The following is an 18,836-nucleotide window of genomic DNA, read 5'->3' on the forward strand; positions in this document are numbered from 1 at the left end:
ATGACGTTGACCTGTGGCTGCGAATGCTGGTCTCGACGGCTGTATTGCGTTTACATTACACTGAGATCCGATCACAATGCGTCCTCACCTACCTCTGGACCAGGACACACTGATCAAATGACATTCCGACCAGGACCTCGTTTACACTTGTCTTTTCAATGTGTATGTGGACAACATTCGTATACAGGTTACATCTTAATGACAAGTGTAAACACAGCTTTTGGTACACATTTATTCTTATAAACAAAACTTAATAGTAAAGAATTTCACTCTTGTTGACTGAAAATAATTATTTACTGTAACAGTTTAGACAAAGAATGCTCCAATTCTTCAATAGAATAATGGGACACTTCAGTGAAATTAAAAAGACATACACTGACAGTCAAATTTACATTATCATTTTGAAAGCAAAATATCACTTAAAGAAAATAAATTTTTAATTAAATTATCTATAATTTATAACCATTATTAGTGAAAACTATTATAATTATTTAATATTTAATATTGGTAATATTATTATAACCCAGCCATTAGGGAGGCACAAGCCAGTGCATTCTTAGTGCCGGTCCCAAGCCCGGGTAAATGGGGAGGGTTGCGTTAGGAAGGGCATCCAGCGTAAAACATGTGCCAAATCAAATATGCGGATCACAAATGAGAATTTCATACCGGATCGGTCGAGGCCCGGGTTAACAACGACCGCCACAGGTATTGTTAGCCGACAGGGTACCGGTGGAAATTGGGCTACTGTTGGCCGAAGAAGGAAAAGGAGAGGAGGAAGACGTCTACAGAGACGGCAGGGAAAGGAGCAGTGTAGGAGAGTGGAGGTTAGGGTTGGTACTTTAAATGTTGGTACTATGACGGTAAAGGGAGAGAGTAGCTGATATGATGGAGAGGAGAAAGGTAGATATGCTGTGTGTTCAGGAGACCAAGTGGAAAGGGAGTAAGGCCAGGAACATTGGAGGTGGATTTAAACTGTTTTATCATGGTGTGGATGGAAAGAGAAATGGTGTAGGGGTGATTCTGAAGGAAGAGTACAGTAAGAGTGTAGTGGAGGTGAAGAGAGTTTCTGATAGGGTGATGATCGTGAAGGTGGAAGTTGAAGGATGATGATAAATGTCATCAGTGCCTATGCTCCACAAGTTGGCTGTGAGATGGAGGAGAAGGAAAGATTCTGGAGTGAATTAGATGAAGTGGTAGATGGTGTACCTAGGAAAGAACGGTTGGTGATTGGGGCGGACTTCAATGGGCATGTAGGTGAAGGGAACAGTGGTGACGAGGAGGTGATGGGTAGGTATGGTTTTAAGGAGAGGAATGTGGAAGGGCAGATGGTGGTAGATTTTGCTAAAAGGATGGAAATGGCAGTGGTGAACACTTATTTTAAGAAGAAGGAGGATCATAGGGTGACGTATAAGAGTGGAGGAAGGTGCACACAGGTGGACTATGTGCTATGCAGGAGATGCAACCTGAAGGAGATTGGCGACTGTAAGGTGTTGGCAGGGGACAGTGTAGCTAGACAGCATAGGATGGTGGTCTGTAGGATGGTTTTGGAGGCGAAGAAGAAGAGGAGGAGAGTGAGGACTGAAAGAAGAATAAGATGGTGGAAACTGAAGGAGGAAGAGTGTAGTGTGAGGTTCAGGGAAGAGGTCAGAGAGGCTCAGTGGTGTTAAGGAGGTGTTGGATGATTGGGCAACTACTGCAGGAGTGATGAGGAGGCAGCTAGAAAAGTACTTGGTGTGACATCTGGAAATAGAAAGGAAGACAAGGAGACGTGGTGGTGGAATGAGGAAGTGCAGGAGAGCATAAGGAGAAAGAGGTTGGCAAAACAGAAGTGGGATAGACAGAGTGATGAGAAAAGTAGGCAGGAGTACAAGGAGATGCGGCAGCAGGTTAAGAGGATGTGGCGAAAGCCAAGGAAAAGGCATATGAGGAGCTGTATGAGAGGTTGGACACTAAGGAAGGAGAAAAGGATTTGTACCGATTGGCCAGGCAGAGGGACCGAGCTGGAAAGGATGTACTGCAAGTTAGAGCAGTAAAGGATGGAGAGGAAATGTGTTGACTAGTGAGGAGAGTGTGTTGAGAAGGTGGAGGAGTATTTTGAGCAGCTGATGAATGAGGAAAATCAGAGAGAGAAGGTTGGATGATGTGGAGTTGGTGAAGCAGGATGTAGATAGGATTAGTAAGGAGGAAGTGAGAGCAGCGATTAAGAGGATGAAGAGTGGAAAGTCGGTTGGACCAGATGACATACCGGTGGAAGCGTGGAGATGTTTAGGAGAGATGGCAGTGGGTTTTGACCAGATTGTTTAACAGGATTTTGGAAGGTGAGAAGATGCCTGAGGAATGGAGAAGAAGTGTGCTGGTACCGATCTTTAAGCATAAAGGAGATGTGCAGACCTGCAGTAACTACAGGGGTATTAAGTTGATCAGTCACACCATGAAGTTATGGGAAAGAGTAGTGGAAGCCAGGCTGAGAGAAGAGGTGACCATCTGTGAGCAACAGTATGGTTTCATGCCGAGGAAGAGCACCACAGATGCCTTATTTGCTTTGAGAATGTTGATGGAGAAGTATAGAGAAGGACAGAAGGAATTGCATTGTGTATTTGTGGATTTAGAGAAGGCGACGACAGGGTGCCAAGAGAGGAGTTGTGGTATTGTATGAGGAAGTCAGGTGTGTCAGAGAAGTATGTGAGGGTGGTGCAGGACATGTATGAGGACAGTGTGACGGCAGTGAAGTGTGCAGTAGGTACGACAGACTGGTTTAGAGTGAAGGTTGGACTGCATCAAGGATCGGCCCTGAGCCCTTTCCTGTTTGCAGTGGTAATGGACAGGTTGACGGACGAGGTCAGACAGGAGTCTCCCTGGACTATGATGTTTGCGGATGATATTGTGATTTGTTGTGAGAGTAGGGAGCAGGTTGAGAAGAGCCTGGAGAGGTGGAGATATGCGCTGGAGAGAAGGGGAATGAAACTCAGTAGGAGTAAGACAGAGTACATGTGTGTGAATGAGAGGGAGGGCAGTGGAGTGGTGCGGTTGCAGGAAGAAGAGCTTCAGAAGGGGGAGGAATTCAGGTACCTGGGGTCAATAGTGCAAAGTAATGGAGAGTGTGTTATAGAAGTGAAGAAAAGAATGCAGGCAGGGTGGAGAAGAGTGACAGGAGTGATTTGTGATAGTAGGGTATCTGCAAAATTGAAAGGGAAAGTTTATAGGACTGTGGTGAGACCTGCGATGTTGTATGGTTTAGAGACAGTGGCATTGAGTAAAAGACAGGAGGTGGAGCTGGAGGTAGCAGAGCTGAAGATGTTAAGGTTTTCGTTGGGAGTGACGAGGATAGATAAGATTAGAAATGAGTTTATTAGAGGGACAGCGCATGTAGGATGTTTTGGTGACAAGGTGAGGGAGGCGAGATTGAGATGGTTTGGACATGTGCAGAGGAGGGACATGAATTATATTGGTAGAAGAATGCTGAGGATGGATCCACCAGGTAGGAGAAAAAGAGGAAGGCCAAGAAGGAGGTTCATGGATGTGGTGAGGGAAGACATGCAGGTAGTTGGTGTAAAAGAGGCAGATGTAGAGGACAGGGTGGTATGGAGACGGATGATCCGCTGTGGCGACCCCTAATGGGAGCAGCCGAAAGAAGAAGAAGAAGAAGAAGAAGAAGATTGGTAATATTACTATATTTTATATATTTTATTTATTTTTATTTTATTTAATGCACATTTTAGTGCTATTTTAGATGGTGAGGTCTTCTAAAGTAAATGCCGAGGTGAAATCAGTGAGAGAGTGAAATTTGGATAAGTTCTTAAAGGAAGCGTTGAGTCATTTGTACATGCACAGATGTGACTGAATCAGAATAGGGTTCATAACTCATAGAATGAAAAATTAAGTCTGAAAACTTAATTATTTGGAGCAAACAATAGCTATAAATAGAAAGATAATTAACAAGATAAACAAATAAATAACTCAGAATTTACTAAAATTAAATGCTTTTCATGAGCATGAAACTTTCTTAGTTATTGGAATTATATGACTTTATATTAGGTTTTATGTGTGAGAGCATCGTTTTCTATATTTAGCACACGGTTCCTTGCATTTCCTCTCTAATTCCCACTGTGTCTAAAGTGTATGTCTCTACACATGGTTCAGAGCTTCTGTGCAAGATCTAGAGCAGGGGCCTTTTTTAAAAATAGCTCACCATTAAGCCGCTTACCAATGATGCTGCATTTATTTGTTTCCTACTTCATTGAATCATTGTTAATAATTATTGTGATCAGTGTCTTCACATAAATGAATATCATTAATCAATAATAATAAAATAATTAAAGGAACATTGAGCAAATTTGTTATTTCAGAAGTGTTTATCAAACTGGTAGCCCTTCACATTAATCAGTACCCATGAAGTAGCTTTCAGTTTCAAAAAGTTTGATGACCCCTGATCTAGAGACTGAAAAAAAAAACAGTTTATGAAAGACCAGCTCTTTTTCTACCAACATCCATGCCACTATCAAAGTTACAGAGAGATGACAGGTTTTCTTCTTACTGATACTACCACTGATAAAGGCTAAGTAGAAAACTGCATGGATGTGCAGTTGTAAATGTGCTTCTAATAAAGTTGACATGAGTGCAGTAAAAACAACAAACAAACAAAAACTAAAACAGATGCTACATTCAGTATTGATGTGAATGTTGTTCAGGATACACTTTAATTGCTAAGTGAGATTTAAATGATAAAAAACACTGCACTATTAACGCATCAGTGTTGTGTTTGAATAGAAACAATAAATGTTTTATTTATATTTACACACCAATTCAAGTTAATGTAACATTTAAAGTAAGTACTTTAATGTACTTCAAAATGCGGGTAGCTCTGAGCATGCAACATATACAGGACATCTTATTTGTGTCTAAACCAGGTCCTTTTGTCAAGGCTTCTTATATGAAGTCTATTAGAAGCTATGTAAAATTCATATGGTTGATGAATATTTTGATTTGAGTACTTACTCTATTTTGTTACCTGTTCTTATTGACTGATATGGATGTAAACAGGATTTACACCAGACATGTAAATTAGACCATCAAAGCACACAGTTATTTAAAAACTACCTACACAGCAGAGAAAATAATAAATGAGGGAAACATAACTTCATAATGTGTTTTGTATTTTGTCTAGTTTCATAAAAAATCTGCTCATGAATTTATTTTTATTCCATTAACCTTGGCTTTAAGCACTGTTTCATTTTTTAATTGTTTGTTATGTTGTCTTGCATTGAGTGTATGTCACAGCTCCTTCCATCAGTCCCCCTCCTCCTGATCAGAGGAAGCCCTTACCAGAGTTCTGAACATCCCTGGGGTCTAGGGTCATTTCCTGGTTTAAAAGACTCTTATATTAAGCGAATTCTCGAATACCTTGTGAAGTATTGCATTTCCCTAGCGCCTTCCAAGCGTTCCATGTACCTTGCTTTCCTTCGTGACAACACAATGTTTTTTGTGCTTTTGGTGCTAAGTATTATTTAACTGCACATGGGTTCTAACTAGCCGAACCCTTAGACTTCATCACGGAATACTTTGTGGAGAATCCAGTGGAGATTTAAAGATTACAGAGTATTGTCAGCTACCAAGAGGAGATGCTATCAGAATTCTTTGAACAGCTAATGGTGTGTCAAGCTGCTAACACCCACCTCTTGCAAGCTTTGTATGATATGCCTGCCAATTGCCCTAAACCTCCAAAAATAAGGCATGCTGACAAGTTAAATGGATCTGCTAATCACTTCCACAGTTTCCATGTTTATTTTATCAGGCCTTATTTCATCAAGCAGATATTTATGACACCAATGCCCAGAAATGCGCTTTGCTACATACCCTGCTAAACAGGAGGACATTAGAATGAGCCTCTGCTGTCTGGAACAATGACGAACAGGTTGGAGGCTCCTATGCTTATTTAACCTAGCTCATCCGTTAAATATTCCAGTGTTCGGCAGGAGGACTAGATAAACTGGGACAGAATATCCAGCTGCGCCAGTGATCTGACTCTACAGCAGAATATGCTATGAAATGTTGTACCCTGGCAGTTGTCACAGTACATTAAGCTAGCTATTCGCTTTGACAAATCCGGAACCAGCACCCCACATGATGTCTGAGCTATCTTCCAGTTTGCTCAGGAACACAAATGGTTACTCTCTTTAATATTCCCGAACCCATGCACCTGGGCAGAACACGAGTGATTTTCAAAAGAATGCCACTATGACTATGACTTCAACTGTGCTTTTACTGAGGCCAGGCTGATCATTTCCAGGGTTGTATGTATGGTATACCAAATACCTTAACTTTATGTGTATCGAAATAAAATTACAAAATAAATCTAATGAAATGTTTTAAAATAAACTACTGTTTCTTTGTATTTTAAAAATAAAAAAAAATACTTTTACAAGGGAGCATGGAATTTCTCTGAAACGTTCCATTAATTGGCCTAATTGATCTGTTCCTTTGCCATTACACTGACATAGGTAATAAAGTAAAAAATGTTTGATAGTAACAGCTTTTCTCTTGCAGATGAGCTTCCCTGAGATGGTTTCTGACAGTTTGAGCAAAAATCTTTGGTTATGCAAACCGATTGTTGCAGCAGGTGGCTGGTGAAGATGCTGAATGTGGAGGTCCTGGGCTGGTGTGGTTACACGTGGTCTGTGGTTGTGAGGCTGGTTGGATGTACTGCCAAATTCTCTGAAACGCCTTTGGAGATGGTTTATGGTAGAGAAATGAACATTCAATTTACGGGCAACAGCTCTGGTGGACATTCCTGCATTCAGCATGCCAATTGCGCCCTCAGAACTTGTGACATCTGTGGCATTGTGCTGTGTCCTGTGTGAAAGGGAGTTAGGCCAAGAACATTGGAGGTGGTTTTAAACTGTTCTATCATGGTGTGAATGGAAAGATAAATAGTGTAGTGTTAATTCTGAAGGAAGAGTTTAGTATGAGTGTAGTGGAGGTGAAGAGAGTTTATGAAGAGAAGCTGGATTTTGAAGGGGTGATAATAACTGTCATCAGTGAATACGCTTCACAAATGGGTTGTTAGATGGAGGAGAAGAAAAACTTTTGGAGTGAGTTAGATTAAGTGGTGAAGAGTGTACATAGAAAAGAAAGATTAGTGATTTGGGCAGACTTCAATGGTCATGTTGGTGAAGGGAAGAGAGGTGATGAGAAGGTGATGGGTAGGTATGTTTTTTTTTTGCTAAAAGGATGGAAATAGCAGTGGTAAATAATTATTTTAAGAAGAAGGAGGATCAAATGGTGACGTATAAGAATGGAGGAAGGTGCACACAGGTTGTTTATGTTCTATGCAGGAGATGCAACCTGAAGGAGATTTGAGACTGTAAGGTGTTGGCAGGGGACAATATAGATAGACAGCATTGGATGGTGGTCTGTAGGATGACTTTGGAGGTGAAGAAGAAGAGGAGGAGAGTGAGTACTGAAAGAAGAATAAGATGGTGGAAACTGAAGGAGGAAGACTGTAGTGTAAGATTCAGGGAAGAGGTCAGACAGGGGCTCGGTGGTGGTAAAGAGATAATTGGGCAACTACTGCAGAAGTGATAAGGGAGACACCTAGAAAGGTACGTAGTGTCACATTTAGAAAGAGAAAGGAGAAAGAAGAGACATGGTGGTGGAATGAAAAGTGCAGGAAAGCATAAGGAGAAAGTGGTTGGTAAAACATAGGCAGAGTGAGTGAAAAGGTAGGCATTAGTACAAGGAGATGCGGCAGCAGGTAAAGAGGGATGTGGCTAAAGCAAATGAAAATGCATATGGGAAACTGTATGGATGTGGTGAGGGAAGACTTGCCGGTTGTTGGTTTGAAAGAGGCAGATGTAAAGGACAGGGGGGTATGGAGACGGATAATCTGCTGTGGCGACCCCTATTGGGAGAAGCCGAAAGAAGAAGAAGAAGAAATAGAAGGATAATTGACATGGTACAAATAAAGAAATCAGAATCAGAAAAAGCGTTATTGCCATGTATGTTTGCACTTACAAGGTATTTGTTTTGGTAACAGGAGCTTCCAGTTGCAAAAAAAAAACGAAAAGATAAAAGAAAAAGAAAAACTAAGGAAAAATAAAACGAATTTAAAAGAATAAAAGTTTATTGCACATTTTCATAAAGAAAAATAAATAAAAAGCATTATTGCATAGAAAAGAACAGATGTAGATTAGTAAAACGTGGCACTGCACATATTCTTATTTTAATTGAACAATGGGGAGAGTATTTAATTAGGTTGCCTGTGGAAGAAACATTTTTTTGTGCCTGGCTGCTCTGCAGCGTCGGCCAGATGACAAATGTTTAAAAAAGTATATGGCTTTCTAAACCTTTTTTCCCACTCTGGATGTGATAAATAAAGAGTAAAAAAATTATATACTAGTACAATTAAATGCTTTTCATGAGCAATTAGTTTATATGACGTTATTGGAACTGTATATTTAATATGAAGTTTAAAGTGTGAGAGCAGTTGTTTTTTTCTCCAGTGTATTTACACTGGAGAAAAAAACAAAAAAAAGCTCAGTGTTTCACTTTCACTTTGTTAAAGAAATAATTACTCCATGATTTTAGAAACAGCACACCTACTTCCAGTATATTCAAGTTCTGACTACAGATTAATTAACTGTAATTTTGAGACAAATTTATTCTAATAGACAAACTTTTTAATAAAGATTTTTACTCTTTTGAAATGAAAATAATTATTCATTCTTATTCTTAAAATAATGCTTTAATTCCTCACTGGGATGATAGGGTAAATTAGAAGTGGTTTATTCATAGGAAATGCAGGGGAGGTGGCAGAGATACACCATCATGCCAAAAGTATTGGGTCACCTGATATATATATATAGGAAAATAAGTATTTAAACAACCTGCTATTTTGCAATAGAAATTGTCTGAAATTGTCATCGTAGGTGCATGTCCACTGTGAGAGACATAATCTAAAAAAAAAATCTGAAATCACAATATATGATTTTTTAACTATTTATTTGTATAATACAGCTGCAAATAAGTATTTGAACACCTGTCTATCAGCTAGAAAGAGACAAAATTGTACACCTCCACAAGGCTGGAAAGGGCTATGGGGAAATTGCCAAGCAGCTTGGTGAAAAAAAGTCCACTGTTGGAGCAATCATTCGAAAATGGAAGAAGCTAAACATGACTGTCAATCGCCCTCGGACTGGGGCTCCATGCAAGATCTCACCTCGTGGGGTCTCAGTGATCCTGAGAAAGGTGAGAAATCAGCCCAGAACTACAAGGGAGGAGCTGGTCAATGACCTAAAAAGAGCTGGGACCACCGTTTCCAAGGTTACTGTTGGTAATACACTAAGATGTCATGGTTTAAAATCATGCATTGCACGGAAGGTTCCCCTGCTTAAACCAGCACATGTCCAGGCATGTCTTAAGTTTGCCAATGACCATTTGGATGATCCAGAGGAGTTATGGGAGAAAGTCATGTGGTCAGATGAGACCAAAATAAAACTTTTGGGTCATAATTCCACTAAACGTGTTTGGGGGAAAAAGAATGATGAGTACCATCCCAAGAACAGCATCCCTACTGTGAAGCATGGGGGTGGTAGCATCATGCTTTGGGGGTGTATTTCTGCTCATGGGACAGGGCGACTGCACTGTATTAAGGAGACGATAACCGGGGCCATGTATTGCAAGATTTTGGGGAACAACCTCCTTCCCTCAGTTAGAGCATTGAAGATGGGTCGAGGCTGGGTCTTCCAACATGACAATGACCCTAAGCACACAGCCAGGATAACCAAGGAGTGGCTCTGTAAAAAGCATATTACGGTTCTGGTGTGGCCTAGCCAGTCTCCAGACCTAAACCAAATAGAGAATCTTTGGAGGGAGCTCAAACAAATTCTCAGTGACAGGCCAGAAACCTGACTGATCTAGAGAAGATGTGTGGAGGAGTGGGCCAAAATCCATCCTGCAGTGTGCAAACCTGGTGAAAAACTACAGGAAATGTTTGACCTCTGTAATTGCAAACAAAGGCTACTGTACCAAATATTAACATTGACTTTCTCCGGTGTTCAAATACTTATTTGCAGCTGTATCATACAAATAAATAGTAAAAAAATCATACATTGTGTTTTCTGGAAATTTTTTAGATTATGTCTCTCACAGTGGACATGCACCAACGATGACAATTTTAGACCCCTCCATGATTTCTAAGTGGAAGAACTTGCAAAATAGCAGGGTGTTCAAATACTTATTTTCCTTACTGTATATACATATATATTTAACTTGCATGTAGGTAAGAAGACCTGGGGTGCAGTCAGCATTCCAATTCATCCTAAAGGTGTTCAATAGGGATGAAATCAGAGCTCTATAGCAGACCACTCAAGATCTTCCTCTCTAAAGCATGAAAACCAGATCTTCAAGGAGCTCACATTCTGCACAGGGGCATTGCCATGCTGGAACAGTTTTGGGTTTTCAAGTTCAAGTGAATGCTACATTTTATTATGGAGCATTTAAAGACGTTTGGAAGTTTGTAAAAGAACCACATATAGCAGGAAAGGTCAAGTGTCCACTACATTTGGAAATATAGTGTATATCTGGTCTGATCGTTGTGTATAAGCTGGAGGAGAATCTTTTCAAACCTTCTAAATAGAATGTCTGTGCATAATTTGTAATCAGTGCTCAACACTGAAATTGGTCTATATCAGGGGTCAGTTTTTATTGGCCCGCAGCAAATTCTGAAAATATAATTGAATATGGCCCGCACATGGCGCTTGAGCTCAACTCTGTTGCACTTCTCAATTTCAACACTAGGTTGAAACTAAAAAGGTGAAAAGGTGCTTCTCCACTAAACAAAATTAAGCAAAGAAAAATTGACCACGAGTCACCAGAAATGGCAGCACCGAAGAAACGCAAGATAGCAAGTGAGTGTAGAAGATTTCAAGCACGGTGGGAAAATGAATATTTTTTAAAAAAAAATCAACGGAAAGTGTGTCTGTTTGATTTGCAATGAAGATGTTGCCGTGATGAAAGAGTATAATGTCCGTCGGCACTATGAGACCAAGCATCAGAGTTACGTGTAACACAGGTCAGAATTGAGCTGATTAGAAGAAAAAATATAATTTATAATAATTATATTTTCACCTTAATCTCTAACAAAAGTAATATAATAATTTGTAATAGTTAAAATAAATAGTTAAAATAAATAGTTAAAATAAAATAGTTTAAATAAATAAATAAAACGCTATTATTATGACGGGCGCTGTGCATGACGTCACAGAGGTGAGACAAGGTAATTGCAAGGAGAGCACGCGCTTCACAGATTGCGAGTGTTTCAAAAGGGATTAAAAGGCAAATATAATAATCTTTGTTTAATATGCATAAATAACGTTGTATAATGTTATAACTTTTGCATAAAACTTATTTGGGATTATTTTAGTGCGATGATTGATTGATATTGAAGTGGATGATAGTCGATTGTGGATCCAGTAGCACCCAATGTGATTGTGTTGAAACCCCCCGGATTCGGTGAGTTTCAAAATAATGTTTAGTTCTCTGAAATGGAGTGATTAAGTTTATTCATGTTTAAAAGTGTTTTTGTGAAGTTTATATCCATTTATTGTTGGTATATAAGAATTTGTCTGGTTGGAATGTGTGATATGTTGTGGCTGTGTGCATTGCATTGCATTTCTGAAGAGCTTAATACTTTTCTGTGGATTATTATTTATGAAAATGATTGCTCATGTGTATTAAGTTTAAATAGTATTTTTCACCTAGTTTAGTTAATATATTTCTGACATGTTGAGTTTAAGACATTCATTGTTTATGATGTTCATGGCGCTGTTCGTATGAACAGGTCAGGTTTTTTTTCGAGAGCTAGAAAAGCTGTGATCCTGAGATGGCGAGCCTCCCAGTTTGAGAACCCTAAAGAGAGACGAAAGAGAAGAGAATTCTTGGTTCATCAAATGATCCGTGCCTTATCTGCTTTCACAAGTGGAATTCATCCAGCTGTATTGGTATTTTTTCACTAATTATCTAGTTGCACAGAGCTGAATGTTGCACTATTGAACACTTACACCTCAAGCAATTGCAAACACCATTCCAAGACTTCTGAATTTATTTGGATTTAAAGGACTATTTTTTCCTACACACATATACATCTGTTCCATAGGCTGAGACCTATTCATTTAAAGTACCTTTTGACCAGTTTTAAATTATTTTTCATGTATACATTTTATTTTCCTTGATTTAATGTTTTTGAGTATTTGAAATTGTACATTTTCTTCGTGGGTTAAAGAAATTGAACAACGTAATAGGAAACATAGCTCCAAAATTAGAAATTAGAAAGCAAGTTGAATTAAATTAGATACAAATTAATAACAAATATAGTGTGTATATATATATATATATATATATATATATATATATATATATATATATATATATATATATAATACAAATAGAAACAAAACATAATATAATTAGATTAAATAACTACAAAGGAGCTCAACATATTTAGAGTTTCTCTAAAAGGAAAGAAAGGGAAAACCATTGTTTTGCATTATACTGTTTTATTGGGTCATTGCCATTTTATTTCATTGTTTTATGTTTCACGTGTATGCCCATTCAAATCTTTTCCTTTTAAGTAAACAAAACCATCTTGGTAAAAGTCATTTTCCTGGTCTGTCTGTTTATTAAGGTGCATTCTCTACTCCTTGCCCTCCCTAGCGAACCTAGCAATCTGGTCCATAACCGTGTATCCTATATATTGATAGCGTTACCGGCTACATACGCATCGTACACAGGTGCCGAACGAGCACAAAAATTCAAGCAAATGGCAGCTAGCCTGCAAGCTCAACAACAGTTTTTTTTTCCGTGCTAACAAAATACAGGAAAACGCCACAGCAGCAAGCTATGAAGTCGCACAACTTATTGCCCAGCATGGCAAACCGTTCTTAGACGGTGATTTCATAAAGCAGTGCCTCATCAAAGTCACAGAAGTAATGTGCCCAGAAAAAGTGCAGGATTTCAACAACGTGAGCTTATCCAGAAATACAGTGGTGCGGAGAATCGAGGACTTGTCAGCTAACCTGAAACTTCAGCTGAGAGAGAGAGCTTGTGCTTTTGATTTTTACTCGATAGCATGCGATGAGAGCACAGACGCCACAGACACCGCACAGCTTTTAATTTTTTTGCGGGGAGTCGATGATAATTTTTGCTGTACGGAGGAGCTGCTTGATATGATGAGCCTAAAAGGCACAACGACGGGTGGAAATATTTTTAAAGCTGTGTCAGAGGCAGTTGAAAAGATGGGGCTTAAATGGGACAAGCTCTGTGGAGTAACAACGGATGGAGCTCCGGCCATGACGGGTGAGCGCAAAGGAATGGCATCCATGGTGTGCGTCAAGGTAAAAGAGAGCGGAGGTGAGGCTGTTAGGATGCACTGTATAATCCACCAAGAAGCACTGTGTGCCAAGACTGTCCAGCTGGGTGATGTGATGAACACTGTTGTAAAAACTGTCAACATAATTCGAGCTAGAGGACTGTACCACAGGGAATTTCAAGCTTTCTTATCTGACCTGGATGCTGAATACGAAGATGTACTCTACCACTCTGATGTGCGCTGGCTCAGCCGCGGCTCTTTGCTGCAGCGGTTTTATTTGCTGAGATCAGAAATCGACAAGTTTTTGAAAGAGAAGGGCCGACCTCTTCATAAACTGAGTGACCCTCTGTGGCTGGCAGACCTGGCATTTTTAGTTGATCTCACTCATCATCTGAATACACTGAACAAGAACCTACAAGGCAAAGAACAGCTGGTGTCACACCTGTATGCGCACATGAAAGCCTTCTGTGTAAAGCTCCGCCTGTTTGAGACACAACTACGAAGCTTTAATGCTGCACACTTCCCTGCGCTGCCTGAAATCAAGTCTGCTTTTCCAAAGGCAGACCTTTATGCTAAAAAGGAGAAATATGCTTCTGTAATTACATCTCTCATGACAGAATTCAACCAGCGTTTTCAAGATTTTTCTGTCATTGAAAAACAAATCAAGCTGTTCTCGACCCCCTTCCTGGTGGATGCAGAAGAAGTGGAGGAGAGTCTGCAGTTAGAACTGATTGAAATGCAATGTGATAATTCTCTGAAGAGTCAACATCAGCTTCTCTCCCTCCCTGACTTCTATCAGAGTTTGGATCATGCCAAGTTTCCTCTGATGAGACGCCATAAAGAATGATGAGCCTGTTCGGCTCAACATACATATGTGAACAAACATTTTCTCTGTTAAATCAGAACAAAAGCAGACTGAGATCCAGAATGACTGATAGCCATCTCTGTGAAGTCCTTCGTGTCTCATCCACCAAACTTTCTCCTGACATCCCAGTCATCCTTCAATCCAAAGGACAGCATCACTGCTCCCACTGAGAGCAATGTTCTTCACATTATAGGTGAGTTAGAAATACACACAGTAATCATGTCAATATGTCACCTCTTGTGTGTGGCCCGGGCCTTTGCTTATTTTTCTGTATTTGGCCCTCACCAAAAAAACTTTGGACACCCCTGATCTAACCTTTGAGTAAATAAAGCCAAAATGTTGAAACGGCGTATGAAATCTAAGTGCACCTTATGATTCAATAGCCTTTAGAACCACCTTGGAGTAATTGTGTTCTGTATGACTATAATCATTGGGGAGGAACTTTGACTTACTTTCATTACTACCTTACTATAGTTCATTGAGGTTTGTGGAGATTTGTGTATGCTCAGCTCAGGTCTTGCATTTCAGTCTGGTTGAGAGCTAGACTTTGACCTGTCATTGCAACACCTTGGTTCTGTTTTTTTTTTTTTTCCAGCCATCATTATTTAGATTTGCTGGTGTGCTTGGAAACATTGTCCTGTGTGATCTAATTTCTTTTCTGATATGCTGAAATGGGCAATCCTAGAAAGTTCAGCAACTTTATAGCATATTTTCTACTTGTCAATAGTTTTCCTCAATTAAAGTATTTGAAAATGGCCTTATAACCCCTTTCCACCGATGGGTAGCAACAATTGCTTTTGTAAGATCATTGCTGATGTCTTTCCTCCTTGGGTTTGTGTTAACACAACCTTGAATGCTCCAGACCAGCAAGTTACAAATACTTGGTTTTTGGACACACTTACTGATAAACAATTAATAAAGGTCATTTTATTAGCAGCACCTGGCTGATACTTGGGCTCTTAAATCCTATGTAGGGCTTGAAGGTGTGCGTTTCATACAATTGGCTTCTCAATTTCAGCTTTGTAAAATAAAAAAATACAGTTGTAAAATGTTTTATGTTGTTAATCTGAGGTTGTATTTTAAGAACTGATAAGGACCAGATGTTTTTATATTATGTTTTGATACATAAAACCATTGAATTCAAAGAAGGAGTACTTCCACATGACTGTAGCAACTTGTTAACAATTGTATAAGAGGTAGAGCAAAATAAACTATCAGCCTGAATGTAAAAACAGCTAATAAAAAGTCATAGTATGTAATCATCTTTTTCAGTTTTCAAATTTTACATTAAAACAAATTTATTTATTTCAGTTTTGTTTGTATAAACCCTGAACTCAAAGTTGGTAGTAAACAGTTATTTCTTATTTGACCTGATATCACTTTTTTCCCCTCTAATAACTCTAAAACAGATTTCATAATATAAATCATTATTTTCACTTAATTCCACTTGGAATATCAAATGTGCTTTTTTTAATCTTAAGAATAGAATACTAAGAATATTCTATTAATTATATTCAATTTTCACAGTAGCTTGAATTGAAAAGGTAAGTTGAAATAGCACTTTCGACTAGAGAGAAAACAAACTCTCACCAGAATATGAATCTTTTAATCTGCAATATTTTATTATTAAACTGAAATAAAACAATATCAGTTCTAAATTATCTGATTCACTCTTACAGAGCACTGAACTGGGAGGATCTTTAGAGGAGATTCATTGCGAATAACTCTTAGGAATGGCAGCAATTTGTCAGCAAATGTTTGTGTGAAAGTGTGCAAAAGTGTATTAGTGAGAGGGTCAGAAAATGAAAGCTTTCCTCTGTCCCAGTCCAGCTCCACTCTGATTCTCTGGAGTTTCTGTTCTACTGATATGGCAGCAAATGTCTCTGTAGAACGTGCACCATATTTACCAGCATAATACCACACAAACCAGAATCCACTTTTGGAGTATATCTGCCCCTTCCTCTTAGCAGATTCCAACATCACACCCACATCCCAATCTGTATAGTCTCCAACTTCAACATCCCAGCAGTGTAAGCCAGAGTTAATGCCCTCAGAACCCACAATACATTCAAATTCATCAAATCTTTCTGGATTATTGGGAAGTTTTCTTTTTCTCATTACTGATTCTCACACTGGTCAGATCATCAAATACAATGAGTTTAGAATTAACAGTGTTGGGGTCCAAAATGACAGGAGCTGAAAACACACACACACACACACCTACACACACACACACACACACATATATATATATATATATATATATATATATATATATATATATATATATATATATATATATATATATATATATATATATATATATATTATAATTATAAATCATAGGATAAATTAAACAAATCACTATATAACAATTTAGAATATTTAACAGAAAAAATGCAGGAGAATTGGTTGGTAAAGGTTTTCTTGTATTCATTGATTTTCACATACCACCACATAGCACCAGGATCCCCGCATCGACTTGTAAGGGTCCACTGGACAAAATGCTGCAAAGCACTTTTAGTCCAGTAAAACAATAATAATGTAATATGGATGAGTATTCCTGTTTGTCACAGTACTTTGGGGGGAAGTATTGTTTGTATTTGTTACAGAATAACTCACTCATAAAAACAGAAAAGAAGCATAGTTTTATAGACTATAGTGTTACAAAAAAGGATAACACATTACAAAAAAAGTCAACGATAGGGGGAATTTGTCTATAAACAACCAAACTCTGCAGTTGTTTCTGGTGACGTTTGTTATGCACCACCTATCATTTTAAAACTTTTATTTCCAGCCACTACACTTATGGAAACAATATGATTAATGGAAAATGTAGCTAGTGAGTGTATGATTCTAACGATATATGGGAGGTTTTCAGTAATTTTTTTTTTTACTCTTCACGTGCACTGTGATGCACCTTTTAGGAAGTGAAATGCATGTCTCAAACAAACAGTTGTTTCCAGCTAGTGTTTACTGAGCTAGTTTGCAAAAATAAAGTAGAATAAAAACAAAGACAAAACATTGAAGGGAGTGATGAGAGCTCCCTGGTGATCTGCATGCAGATGGAAAATCTGAGCCTATTTTCTATCTGTGAGTTACAATATATCTCCAAAATATCTGTGCTGTTGGGCACACTCCTGTCTGTTTGAATGGCCTGCAATATGTTGCAAGTCTAGCAGGTGGAGGGAAACAAAGTACCACGATGCAATGTTTTATGAATGACTTGGTGGATTTTTATCCTTAATTATTATACTTTGTTAACGGGCACCAAGTCATTTTGCTGAAACGTGTGGTGTTGAAAGAGGTTTTGGGCAAAGTAGTGGAAAAACAATACTAACAATGCTAATGTATGTTTAGTAAAATTTGAACATATAAAGAACTGTGTAAGAGTCTTTTTAACAGAGAATTTTAAACTGTAAAATTGATTTTAAGCCAATTATTTATATATTTTGCTGTAGTCAGTAGAAAATATAAATTTACATATTAAACATTTCTTTTGACATTAATTGTTATGATCTTGTGATCTCACAATCTTTAATTAAATAAAAAAAAGAATGAGGAACACTAAATCCAGAAGAACCAAGCCTTAAAGATATTTGAAGAAACCCACCTACAAAAATATGCGCATATCCGTATGTGCTATCCGTATGACCGGAGGAAGGGGGAAGACTGGTGATGAAATCCATGGCAATGTGCGACCAAGGGCGTCGGGGTATGGGAAGTGGGTGAAGGAGACCTTCGGGATGCCCCTTGGGGACAAAAAAAAGGGGAACTGACACCACTGAAGGAGGTGTGTAGGCAGGAAAAGCCCCTGTGGCGGGCAGCCCTTCAGGGACAGGTTGGCCGACAGTGGCCCACTGGACCTTCTTCTCAAGCTTCAGATTGAGTGCGCGGATGGTAACAGTGGCAGGAAGTATGGAATCAGGCTCTTTCTCGTCGGGGGAGTGCAAGCGGGACAAGGAGCCAGGCTTCCCATTTCGAGACCTCGAAATTACGGGTGGTGGGTTGGGGCCAGTCCTTTACCATCTGAATCCTGGCTTGGTCCAACTGGACGTTACTGGCCGAAAAAAACAAATCCAAGGAAGGAGGTGCTGGATACATCGAAATCGCATTTCTTTGCCTTGACGTATAATCCATTCTGGAGGAGCCGCCTGAGTACAGAGCGCACATGCTGGACATGTCCGTCTATAGAGCGTGAGAACACGAGGATGTCATCCAGGTATACAAACACATAGTTGTTGAGCATATCCCAGAGAACATCGTTTACCAATGCCTAGAAGACTGCTGGCGCATTAGTGAGGCTCGTAATGCCCTGACGCGGTATTGAACGCCATTTTCCACTCCTCCCCCTTGCGGATACAGACAAGGTGGAAGGCGTTTCGGCGGTCCAGTTTGGAAAAGATGACAGAGCCCCTGACGCGTTTCGGAGGTCCAGTTTGGAAAAGATGACAGAGCCCTTGAGAGAGTCGAACACAGAAAACATCAGGGGCAATGGGTTATTGCATTTAACCCCGATAATTGATGCAAAGACGGAGGCTCTTGTCCTTCTTTAACACAAAGAAAAACCCAGCTCCTCCCGGAGAGGAGGACAAGTGGATAATGCCA

At 39.2% G+C, this 18,836-nt stretch overlaps 2 protein-coding genes across 2 annotated transcripts; one reads left to right on the forward strand and one right to left on the reverse strand.

The window, feature by feature from the left end:
• Nucleotides 1-12,585: 12,585 nt before the first annotated feature.
• LOC124382725 (general transcription factor II-I repeat domain-containing protein 2-like) lies at nucleotides 12,586-14,210 on the forward strand. The gene is made up of 2 exons (XM_046844932.1): nucleotides 12,586-12,594; nucleotides 12,756-14,210. Exons 1-2 carry the CDS (start codon nucleotides 12,586-12,588, stop codon nucleotides 14,208-14,210), a joined length of 1,464 nt encoding a protein of 487 aa, XP_046700888.1.
• Nucleotides 14,211-15,881: 1,671 nt separating this feature from the next.
• On the reverse strand, nucleotides 15,882-18,477 carry LOC124382726 (nuclear factor 7, ovary-like). Its single transcript, XM_046844933.1, is given in 4 exon segments — nucleotides 15,882-16,340; nucleotides 16,342-16,424; nucleotides 17,968-18,199; nucleotides 18,331-18,477. Coding segments are annotated over 4 exon segments (921 nt in total).
• Between the last annotated feature and the right edge of the window lie 359 nt (nucleotides 18,478-18,836).

This window comes from Silurus meridionalis, chromosome 3 (assembly GCF_014805685.1).
Source record: "Silurus meridionalis isolate SWU-2019-XX chromosome 3, ASM1480568v1, whole genome shotgun sequence".
Lineage (NCBI taxonomy): Eukaryota > Metazoa > Chordata > Actinopteri > Siluriformes > Siluridae > Silurus > Silurus meridionalis.